At 40.3% G+C, this 12735-nt stretch overlaps 1 protein-coding gene across 2 annotated transcripts in view; it reads right to left on the reverse strand.

The window, feature by feature from the left end:
- ACVRL1 (activin A receptor like type 1) overlaps window positions 1-12735 on the reverse strand; it is a 138044-nt gene that overhangs the window by 74941 nt on the left and 50368 nt on the right. Inside the window, exon 2 of one of the 2 annotated variants that reach the window (XM_073614113.1) lies at window positions 8389-8494. In XM_073614113.1, coding sequence (XP_073470214.1) covers window positions 8389-8443 — 55 coding nt within the window. In that variant the 5' untranslated portion in view covers window positions 8444-8494. Of the gene's footprint in view, window positions 1-8388; window positions 8498-12735 lie in introns of both variants that reach the window. The other variant, XM_073614112.1, reaches the window with a different exon arrangement.

The following is a 12735-nucleotide window of genomic DNA, read 5'->3' on the forward strand; positions in this document are numbered from 1 at the left end:
GGAGCCCGGCACTCGCATTGGCTCGGGGGGCGAGCGCTCCCCTAGTGGCCAAAGGGTGAAGCAATGCTACATAATGTCGTTTCGCCCAGCCGTGCCATTCTGCCGCAGTACAACTGCGGCGGCTGGTCGGCAAGTAGTTAAATAGAACGTAGTGCTGCTTAGAGATACTCCTAGGCTGCTTCCAACATTGAGTGCACTTGTTGCATTCTATACTATCCTTGATATTGTGAAGAGGAAAAGAAGATGTTAACATATGTGAACCACTTAAGTATATGGGGGCAAGATGCAAGATGAAAGCTGAATTCCAGGTAAACTGGTAAATGCAAAGATGAAATACATTATGAAAGTAGTTTTAACTGCCAATTGATGTGCATTTCTGTTGATCCAATTCTGAGATTTACACAGCCTTGCCACACATCACAAACCTTTCTTGTAGGTGAGGTCATGGGAACTAATCTCCGCAGTCAAGTAACACTTATGCCGCGTACACACGACGGCACATTCCGACAACAAAATCCGGATGTTGGCTCAAATTTGTCTTGCATACACACGGTCACACAAATCTTGTCGGGAATTCCGAACGTCAAGAACGTGGTGACGTACAACAGGTACGACGAGCCAAGAAAAATGAAGTTCAATAGCCAGTGCGGCTCTTCTGCTTGATTCCGAGCATGCGTGGAATTTTGTGCGTTGGAATTGTGTACACACGATCGGAATTTCCGACAGCAGATTTTGTTGTCGGAAAATTTGAGATCCAGATCTCAAATTTTCTTTGTCGGAAATTCCGACGGAAAATGTCCGATGGAGCCTACACGCGGTCTGAATTTCCGACAACAAGCTCCCATTGAACATTTCCCGTCGCAAAATTTGACCATGTGTACGCGATAATACAGGTTTAACCCCCAGTCTGTGACTGGATAATGAAAGGAGAAGCAGCAGACTGAATAGTTCTTCTCTCTGCCACTCTGATTTCTCTTTTTATCAACATATCTCTTGTTAGCATATGAGCATTGAAAAGCTGATTGTCTACATGTGCTGCTTCTCCCTCTTCCACTCTGAGCTCTGCTGTACAATGGGCTGCAAGTGGCTGATACCAAGTCAAATTCAGGTACATTGCAGTATACATATACTGCATTTAAAATATGAGAATTAGGAATAAAAACTTTTCTGACTTACAAGAAACATATGTGCTCCAAACACAGACATTTTCTGTTATCTCCATCTTAAAACTTGCAGAGTCAGTTCTATGATCCCATTCCTCACCTCGATCTCTGTTTTACTGACCCACACTCGACTGGTCTAATTTCAAACATCTATCAAACTCTCATGGCCAAACTATCAGACTTTTGCCCACCTTATGCACACAAATGGGAGTGTGTAAATGCGGTATGTTGGTAGACTGAAGATTGGAGGATTCACTCTCCTATCAATATCAACTCAATGGAATCCAATTATAAGTTCCTTATGAGTTGGTATCTGGTACCTTATCATAGGAAAACACTTCATAAAGTACCAAAATGGTACATTCAAGCACATTTTGTAGGACTCTAAAAGTGATGTATAATGTGCAGTGCTTTCTATATATCTAAATAGTGATGATATATAATACCACATTCCATATATAACATTCAAACTTCCCAATAAAGGAAAAATATTTATTATTTAAATATTTATACAGGGTAATTCAAAAAGAGCAGATTTCAACTTTTTATTTCAAACAAACTGTAAGGGATAGAAGCACCTTCTGCACATCACTGGAGAGGATAAGGTTCAAAGTTATAAACCGGCCTAGAAGTTCCATTCAGTGCCACACAGCGGCGCTGTTTCTTGTTTATAGGAAAATGGCAACGCCACAGGAGAAGTCATTTAATAGTAAGCTGCAGTTTGCAAAGTGTGAACGAGAACTCTGCCGTTGTTTCAACAAACAGCAGCCGTGTCATAAGCAAATTTATGAGTGGCATAAAAAATTAATTGAAGATGGTTCCATATGCGAACGGAAAAGCACTGACCGTCCTCACACGTCAGATAAAAATGTTAAACGTATCCGAGGTGCGTTTGAATGGAGCCCTAGGAAATCCTCAGCACGGGCAAGCAGTGAACTTGGATTTCCTCAAACAACGGTATGGCGTTTTCTTGAAAACTGTATGCATATGAAGCCATATAAGTTGCAGTTACTGCAGGCATTGCATTCATTTTCATGCAAGATGGTACCCGCCTTACTTCCACTTGGAGGTCTGGTGTTATCTGAATAATACCATTCCAGGATGATGGACTGGAAGAGGTGGACAACAAGGTCTTGTTCATTGTCTGTGGCCTTCTAGGTCATCAGGCCTTACACCCTGGGGGTACATAAAATAAAGGGTACTTGTCCCACCTATGCCTGCTACTCTTAATGATCTGAGACATTGAATTGTTGAACCTGTATAATGAATAACTAGTGACCAGTTCATTAGTAAGTGGAAAGAAATGGTCTACTGTTTTGATGTTTCTCATGCAACACATGGCGCTCATGTTGAGTGAATACAGTTAAAAGTCTCCTACTTACAAACCTTCAAGCTGCAGACTTTCACAGATGCGAACGTGCATTCTCATGTCTAATCACGAAACTAGCTCACGTGTCTGCCAGACATTGCCAGCTGTGTGCGCCCTCTGGCACAAGCGGTTGTGCTGCTGTGTACTTTACTGTATATTACAATAGTGTACAGAAGTACAGTGTTGATTGCAAGCGCAGGATGTCTGGAAGCAAGCATAAAAGGAGCAGTCTTGCCTGTTCACTCCATGCCAGCCCCTGTATGTCAGCTGTTGTACTCTACATTTCAATGTACTGTACTATTAAACATCTTTTTTACAGTATTTTTTGTCTGTGTGTTTATTAGGCATTATTTGTGTGAAAAGTTTAATAAACCTCACTTTGTTGGACCTCCAAACAGAACTCATTCGTAAGTAGGAGAGCTACTGTACAACCTGAAGGACCATAAAACTTGGAACCTTCCTCTATCCATTGATGTGTGGAAGGTGCTTCTATCCCTTAGACCCCTTTCACACTGGGGCGGTTTTCAGGCGCTTTAGCACTAGAAATAGCCTCTGCTAAGGGCCTGAAAACCGCCTCTCATTCATTCCAGTGTGCCTTTTCACACTGGAGCGCTGCGCTTGTGGGACAAGAAAAAAAAGTCCTGCAAGCAGCATCTTTGGGGTGGGTTGAGAGCACTGTATTTAGCACTCCCAAAACGCCCCTGCCCATTGGAGTGAATGGGCAGCGCTTTCAAAGCACCTTAAAAGCCCTTTGAAAGCTCTACAAAACTGGAGTTTTTAACCCCTTTTTTGGGGTTAAAAGCACCCCGCTAGCAGCCAAAAAGCGGCGCAAATGCGCAGTGTTAAAGGGGTCTTACAGTTTGTTTGAAATAAAAAGTTGAAATCTGTTCCATCTTTTTCAATAATCCTGAATAAAAAATATATAACAAAAAGTCTCTTTATTTGTGCCTTTACCGCACTTATACCTGGTGAAACAACAGGAAAAAAAACCCTAATGGAACTTTAGCGGCCTACAATACATAGTTAAAGCACAGTGTAAGAAAAATTTATCAAAACAATATTGGTAAAAAAAAAAAGGTACAAATTTTATTACGGCAAAACATTAAAAATGTTAAGGAGAAAGCAAAAAAGTTCCAAAGAAAATAGGTTCTTTCCAGTTTAAGCAGCGCTGCTTACGCTGGAAAGAACCTATTTCTTTGGAATAACTTTTTTGCTTTCTCCTTAATGTTATATTTGATTATAGCAGCTGCTTAGTTTAATTTACTTCTTATCTTCTTATAAGTGATCCTGTTTGCTTTTACTTAATAAACATTAAAAATGGTTGAAGGCTGGTGTATAGTTAGGCCAACATGGTACAAGTTTACATAAGTACATACAGTTCAATAGAATCCAGAAACTGTCTTGATGAAAATACAGTGACAGAGCATACATGTCTACCATGTCAATAAATAAAGTGCAGCGCTAAGCAAATATGATCATATATAAAAATTAAAATGCAATACTGTACAATCAAGCCAATGTGCATACATAAATGAAAATCCATAAAAAAGAGACTGTAAGAAAGTCTCAAAAACACATCAAACTGTGTAAAATACATACAGTATAAATAAAGTGCAGACCTGTGCAAACAAAAATCAAGGAACCAGTATCAGAAGAACATCAATGGAGCTCGGTGCCAAAGTGTATGTAAGATACAAGACTCCACATAGTATGATACTGTATCAACATCCAATTTATTAAAAATGAGGTGCACTTAAATTTACGATAGTAGAAATCTGCATGTAGGCATATCAAATCCAGAAATGACCAGTTTCCCTCATGAAAAATGGCTGAACATCGGTCGCGCATGCGCAGTAGCGTGTGTACCTGTGACAATCAGAGATGACATCCAGTCTTCCTTTCAGTGGGTTGTAGACCCAATCAAGTGTTGACTGACCCCCCCCCCCCCCCCCCCGAGTAAGCTTAGTCACTGGATCTCTGGTACACCTCCAAAGTTTACTCTGGTGATGGTTGTCACATTTGATCTTCATTTTCAGCACGGATTCTCCCATGGGATCTCTTTAATGGACTTTAGGTCGTTATTTGGTATATATGATTTTTGCTTGCACAGGACTGCACCTTATTTCTATGTATTATAACACTGTTTGATGTGTTTTTGAGACTTTCTTACGGTCTTTTATTTATGTATGCACATTGTCTTGTAGTATTGCATTTTAATTTTTATATATGATCATATTTGTATTTAAGGGCGATAGCAGGCGCCCGCTGCACGGCGGGGGACCCGATGCGCGTGGCCGGCGGCCGAGATGTCCGCCGGCCACCCGCGATCCCAGGCACAAGAGCCAGAACGGGGATTTGTGTATGTAAACAGACAGATCCTCGTTCTGACAGGGGAGGAGAGACAGATCTGCTGTTCCTAGTGATTAGGAACAGCGATATGTCTCCTCCTCCAGTTAGTCCCATCCCCCCCACAGTTAGAAACACACATAAGGGAACACATTTAACCCCTTGATCGCCCCCTAGTGTTAACCCCTTCCCTGCCAGTGACATTTACACAGTAATCAATGCATTTTTATAGCACTGATCGCTGTATAAATGTCAATGGTCCCAAAAAAAGTGTCAAAAGTCTCCAATCTGTCCGCCGCAATGATGCAGTCCAACTAAAAAACACAGATCGCCGCCATTACTAGTAAAAAAAAAAAAAAGGTATATATATATCTATATCTATATCTATATATAGATATAGATATAGATATATATCTATCTATATATAGATATATAATAAAAATGCCATAAAACTATCCCCTATTTTGTAGACGCTATAACTTTTGCGCAAACCAATCAATATAAGCTTATTGGGATTTTTTTTACCAAAAATATGTAAAAGAATATATATTGGCCTAAACTGATGAAGAAATTTCTTTTTTTACATTGGGGATGTTGGCCTGACTACCTTCTTCGCCCACACCTGCATCTTTCTCCTCTGCTTATACTTGGTGAAACTTTGACTACAGTACACCTCTTTGTTCTCCACCAGTGCTCACAATGCACTCAACAGATGCGACTCCTTAAATTAATAAGTTGGTCTATACTTGCTTTAATACTTGCTGTGATCCACTCCTCAGCTGTGTTTGTGATCGTTAGAGTTCACCAGTTGCCTGAATGAGAGGGTAATCTTATGCTGGCCATACACAATACGAAAAATTGTCCAAATCCATTTTCGGCAGTGAGAGCAAACGATAGTGCCATCATGTAATGATCCATAAATCTTTCAGTGGACATATATTAATCAATTTTTTGTTAGTTTTTTTACATATACCTAGTGCAAACAGTTCGGACGGGAAACACATTAACCTTTCAATTTATTGTTTGTTTGGCAGAAAATTTCTAAACCTGTCCTTTGTTTTTTCGGCTCAAAAACGTCCGAACGATTACCAATTTAGTGCCCATTAACTAGCTAAAAAACAAACAAACTGGCCAAATGACCGAATTTCAGCCGATTTTTCGTATAGTGTATGGCGAGCATTAGTGTAGGGTCTGGCAGCTGTACTTCATTGGATACTTTGTAGTAGTGGCTAGGCTCTGAGGAAGGGGGTGCGCCCCCAAAACCTGTTAGCTGTACCCCGTGTTCTGTGCATGTCCATGCACTGTGTTTATGGTCTTTTGTCAGTTGCATTTTTTGAGTACCCACTTTTATACAAAAATTTCATATTAATAAGTTATCTTTGGTAATGCATTAGGTGTGCGCGCCTTCCATTTCTGTTTTTCTTGTTGTTCCCTTCTCTTGCTACATAGCCACTAATTTATCATTCTTGTTCTATACTCAAACAAAAATATGCTCCCGTTACATTGTGGAATACACAAAAATAAACTATACACTCTACGTATGTATCCCTAGAAATTTAAATAATTTTAGCTAATGTTTTATACTCTAGTGTGATATTACATTTGAATTGATATGTGGCCTCAATACTCTTTGTATGCTGTCTTATTGATTGTAACATAGCACTTTTTCTTTCATGAAAATTCAAGTACTACTGAAATTGAAAATACTGCAATTAATAATGAATTACCGTTAATTTTCCTATGCTCTACTGGTTCTCCTAATCTCAGTGTGCTCATTGTTTCTACTTGTTATTGTGAAGGAGTAATCTACTCAGTGTGGGAATAGTGACATATCATTAATGTGTACAGTGCATGGGGTGCAGACAGTCCTCAAAGGGGATAGAGCCCAGTGGGCACTCACTTCACACATCTCTGGCTCTGTTATGGGCTTACAGAAGTAGTGACAGCAGCATCATTTCCATCAGCTAGAAGCCAAAGGAGAGAACAGGGTGGAGGTGCAGGGTGTACTCTCTCTCCTCATCCAGCTCTTCCTTCTGACCTGCCCAGCAATCTCTCCAAGCACTGCTCACTCCTACATGAAGAGGACAGAGGCTGCATCTGCTCTGCCTTCCGTCCCTTTCCCTGTGTCTGGACATTTCAACTGTGTCTGGTCATTTCAACCCAGGGGCGTGCAGTGAGGTCTTGTGGAGGGGGAGTTGTATGGGCAGCTGCCTAATGCTGGCTGTTTGCTGCCTGTGCATTACTGCTGTGCTTGTGAACTCTTGAGGGAGTTGTGTAGGTGCCAGCGGCAGATTTACAGCCTGCAGCTGACTGAGTTAGCCCAGGTGTTGGCTGCATGCTACCTGTGCACTACATGAACCTGATGGCATTGACAATGGTGGCAACGATGTCCAGAACATTCCCACCCTTTGTGTACACACAGCTGTGGTGTGGGAAATACCCTGCTCATAGCTGATTGGCTGATAGCTGCCTCCCAGGTTCAATTAAACATGGGCTTGGACCGACCCCAAAGCCAAACCCAAGCTCATCTTCATTCAAAAATAAAAGATAAAAAAAACTAAAAGTGACTGGTGCCCAATTTTTTTTCCTCCCCATCATACACCATGAACCAAACTCTGAAATGGAAAAGTTAGCCTTCCACACTATTTAGGCGTCATTCTGCATCACCCCAAGAGGAGGAGTGCTACACAAAATGAATACGGAGCTGCATTTATTTCATTTTTAACCCTGTTAAGTCCTGGCATTACAAACCATGGGAGGTGTCTCTCTACCTGTCATTGCCAGGAAAACATCTGTCCATCTATGGCTTTAAATAAAATGTCAAGATGGGGGTGAGGAAAGGGGGGAGCAAATGCCTTGATATTCCAATGTTCTCTCAAAAAGGAAACTATTTTGCTCTTTTACTTGCAGGATATTCTGAGCTGGGAGAGTGTACTTTTAGAGAGATACAGGACTTTTAGAAGTGTTTTTAAGAGCTAGCAAAGAGCAATAGGGTAAATACAAGAGGTATATTTGTCAACTCAGTGAAGACCAGTACTACCACCATAAAAATATTTGGGTGCACCTATGCATTTAGCATATGGACAACTCTTTGCAATGACTGAAGCAGACACAGTTTGACTGATCAGTGAAAAACTACATCCTAACAAGTAAATACTTTTATGAACAAACTATAAAGCTGAACCCGGATAAAGCAAATAATGTCTAAATATAAAATGCTTGTGTATTCCTACCTCAATCTTGGTGTGCTTTTGTGCTTTGTGTATTTCTTCCAAATCTGTGGAGTAATCTAGCTTAAAACGTTGTCCCTGTGCAGGAACTTCCTGTATTAAGACCAGTCACTGCTGCTCTCTCTGCTTGTGCAGGGTCACTGGTCTTGTCTCCGTCTCCATATGTAGTTTTCTGCAGGCAGCCTGTAGTGGGTGGACCTGTGAAGTCCCTCCACAGCTTTGCCTCTGCACAAGTTATGCAGGATGGATATAAACTGAAGTTCAACCTTTATTCACTTACCTGTTACAGATGGGACAGTCCAGAGTAAAATCATCCAAAGGCTTTTATGCAGCATTTTCTCTTGAAAATGTTTGAACTAGTTCAGCAGTTGTCATGAGCCATTTTCCTGCTGGAGGAAAAAACATACATTTTTTACATACATGACTGCACTCTTGAATCCTTTGAAAATTTAAAGATTATTATTCTGTTCGGGGTGGGATACACCTATGTTGTGCTTTCTTTCTTTAATTCACCCCTTAGTGCCAGTTCACACTCGGGCGACCTGTCAGACGGCTTAGCCGCCTGACAAGTTGCGCTCCATGCTTTACAATGGAACCGTTCTAATAGGAGCGACTCAAGTCGCTCTGACTTAAAAAAAGGTTCCTGTACTACTTTGGGGCGACTTCGGAGCAGCTTGCATTGACTTCTATATGGAAGTTGTTTTGCAAGCCACATTGAAGTCACGCTGTACGGGACGGCTTCAGAGTTGGACAAGAGTTGGGCGACTTTGAAGCCGTCCCCGTGTGAACCGGTACTTAGCCTTCACGTGGTCTTTAGTCTATTAGGTGTTCTTTTTTTCCCCCTAAATAGCAGAAAATCTATTTGATCAGACCATCTCTACATTGTAAGCAATAAGCCATTAGAATGACTTGTGTGAAGAGTCAAGGCATCTTAAAAAACTAATTTGTGATATGCGCCAGAAAGTCCTTGAATAAGTAAACAGTTCATATATGATTAAAAAATAAAGTGACAGGTGCTCTTTATTTGTGCATGTCACAAATTCAGGCTTGTGCTGGTGCTCCACTTTGTGATCCCCTAATGCTATTGCACTTACCAGAGAGCTATCCCTTCAAGGGGGTACCTTGCATTCACAGTTGCACTGCTGTATGGCAGGACCCAGATCCACGCTTGTATGTGTCTTTCCTATCCTTTCTCCCTTAGAAAATTAGCCCCTTTGTCTCATACATATATAGAGAGCAAGTAAATCCCATAGCACAATACTGTTTTTACTATTTATTCTGTTCAAACAGTCAGAATTGCACTTACAATTTGTCAGCATTCATTAGGCACGAAACGCATAGGACGGAGCTTCCAGCGTCATTGCGTCACTTCCTGTCGGGTCTGTGGAGCGCATAGCGTCCCGGACTTCTTGATTCCTATGCCTATTGAATGCTGAAAAATTGTAAGTGCAATTCTGACTGTTTGAACGGAATAAATAGTTATAGAAGTTATGTTTACTTAATATCTGGTTCATAAGAGCACCTGTCACTTTACAAACTTATCAAGTGAATGAATATTGATGTATATATGAACTGATTACTTACCCAAAGACTTTCTGGCACACAACACAAACTGGTCATTTGTACTGTTATAGAGTGTAATGGTTACCTAATATCTGGTCCACAAGAACACCTGTCACTACAAACTTATTTGAATGTATTTTTCATTGATTCAGTAATTTGGTAATTTAAATGTGTACTTTCATATGGATACCACATTGCAAATCACAGAGCACCAGACACTTTTTTGAAGATATTTCATTTTATTTTATTTTATGTTAAAAGGAACCACATACACATTACATTATTAGCAGAGGAGCTCCACACCCACTATTCCTTAATCCTTTATTTGTAGTTTTGCTTGCCATACTTTACACCCAGGGTTGCTCTTTATATGAAAAAAAAATATTTTCTATAATGATAATAATAATAAATTAAAAGAACAAAAATTAAAAGTAGTGTTCCTCCACATTGGTGGTTAGTGGATTAATGCTTGCTCACATTGTGGCTTAGTGAAAAGTGGTCCCTTACATTGGTGGTCAGTGTATTGCCCCCAACAATGGTGGTCAGTGGAGAAGGGCCCCTTAGATTAGTGGTCAGTGTGGGCAGGACCTTTTTACATTGGTGCACAGTTTCAGAAGGATCCCCTTAAACTAGCAGTCAGCGGGAGGAGGTCCCCCTTACACTGGTAGTTAATGGGAGAAGTGCCCCATTACATTGGTCATTGGAAAGAATGCTTTTTGCTTTGGAGGTCTGTGGGAAGAATGTATCTTACTGTACTGGTCACTGGAAAGACTGTCCCTTACATTATTGGTCATTGGGAAGTGTGTACTTATTTGAGAGTTAACATTTGCTCATTGTTCAAGAAACCCCTAGCAACCATTGAAGGAACCCTAGTTGAGAAAGGTTATACTAAAGGGATTGTTTATAAATTACCAGTAAAGATTCACACACTTTTCCAATTGAATCCAATTAGAAAAATGTGTTAATCTTGGGTAAGAGTTGTGTGAAAACTCAATTTATAAAGAGACTCCTAAAAATCTGAGTCAATTAGCTGGTGATCTAAGACTTTGAAAACATGCATCTAAATGAATGCAAGTACTAGAACTATATTAACAATTTTGTTTGTACTATTTCTAAAAGGAACCTCAAGTTTTGTATAATTGTGTGTATTCCTGAACCCCAACTACACCGGTATTCTGACTTTTTTGGTAAGCTTGGCAATTTAAATTGCATGCACGTGCACAAGTCATCTAAATCATATTCAAACTACAAGAATCTCTTTTGCAAATTAGGCCTTTTTAGTCACTAAAGGATTAGCTCACAAAGTTGAGCAAAATATACTGTAGCAGTTACCTTGTGTAAATAATTAGGTCTAATACATGGGACTGTAGAAGTGCTGGGAACCTCCTCTCAGAATAATTTTCAGTACATATATAAACCCCTTAAAAGCATAGATTTGTTCCTACACATTTTTGTTCAGACCAAGAAAGAGCATCTCCAAAGGTAGAATTTCTTTCCCACATATAGTGTCATGCATACAAATAATTAGAGCATAAATCTCAAGTAATAATTCATTATGTACACAACATGTATTCAAGCAGCAAAAGGCAACTCACCCCGATGCGTTTCACCTGTATTGGCTTCTTCAGGGCTTCAGGGGATATATATAGTTGAAACAAAACTGAGAACAAAAAACTCAACATCGGAGGAGATGCACGTGATGTTGCCTTCGCCCCATTTAGAAATGCTGGAAAGTGTGCAGATGCGGACAAACGGACCAAGTCAAAAGAGCGGCAGACCCTACCCCCAAGTCACAAAACCAACCCCAGGATCAGGGAACGAAGGTTGTTACTCAATCAGAGCCCAAAATTGATACTCCTAAGTGTTTCCGCAACACATGCTTAACTAGCAGATCTCCCAGTGAGTAGGCAGAAATCCCAAAATAAGGTCTGTAGCTGAAGATACAGTCATTGAGGGGTTCACGCAATATAAGGGCCGGAGATATGTGCCTCCATGTAAAAAGCCTAGCTTTTAACCTCCCTGGCGGTATGATTATTTCATATGTTTGATGCTGAAAGCGGTACAATTATTTTGCATGGAAATTTGGTGTTTTATATTGTAGGCCTGTATTTCTTAGGAATAACTCACTTAAATCTGTCAAAACTAGAGTCTAGTAGATTTTCCGGGTATGATAAAGTTTGAAACACGAAATCATAAATTATAATATAATAAATAACTATAAATAATTATACCAAATAATACTATAATAATCTAAATTATTCAATAATGTAATCAAATCAAAAACACTGAAATTTGCTCATTTGCAGAATTGTCGCTGTCATTACTTTTCAGTGTTTGATGACGGATTTCTCCACAAATCACTATCACTTAATTCTGCGAGTGATTCTAATTTATTATCGCTGTTTTCTAGCTGGTCTAAAACCCCTTTTGATGTAAAGGGGCAGTTTTGGTTGCTATGGACAATCTCCAGTTTCCAGAAAGAACAGTTTTTATAATATAAAACTGCATGCAGGCCACTGGAGAAACCACTAGGGACAAAACGGATGTGAAATAATTTCATACAGTAATGTAATCTGTAAGATTACAGTATACTGTATGTATTGTGTGTGTTTCACTTTTTGAATTTGGCGCCGTTCTCCGTCTCTGTTCTCCGTCTCCGTTCTCCGTCTCCGTGCGTCGCAACGCTCGCAGGGAACAGAGCCCGACACCGTGATGAATCGAGCAGACGAGCCACTCACACTGCGGGGAGACATTGCAGGACCCAGGGGACAAGGTAAGTAAGCTCTTCCTGGATCCTGCGATGCGTTCCCGAGTCTGGCTCGGGGTTACCGCTTTTGGTTCTGAAATTCCACCCCGAGCCAAACTCGGGAATACCGCCAGGGAGGTTAAGGGGTGTTACCCCAAGTATGTCTTTTTCATTATTTTTGTAATAAAAACGTTTTTTCCTTTATATATGTAGTGAAAATTATGTAATTCTGCCTTTGGGCCAGTTCACACCACATGCAGTCCAGTGCGTTTTGTTCTGCATCAAAAATGCATTGGAAAGTAAGTTATATGGTTTCCA

This window comes from Aquarana catesbeiana, linkage group LG02 (assembly GCF_042186555.1).
Source record: "Aquarana catesbeiana isolate 2022-GZ linkage group LG02, ASM4218655v1, whole genome shotgun sequence".
Lineage (NCBI taxonomy): Eukaryota > Metazoa > Chordata > Amphibia > Anura > Ranidae > Aquarana > Aquarana catesbeiana.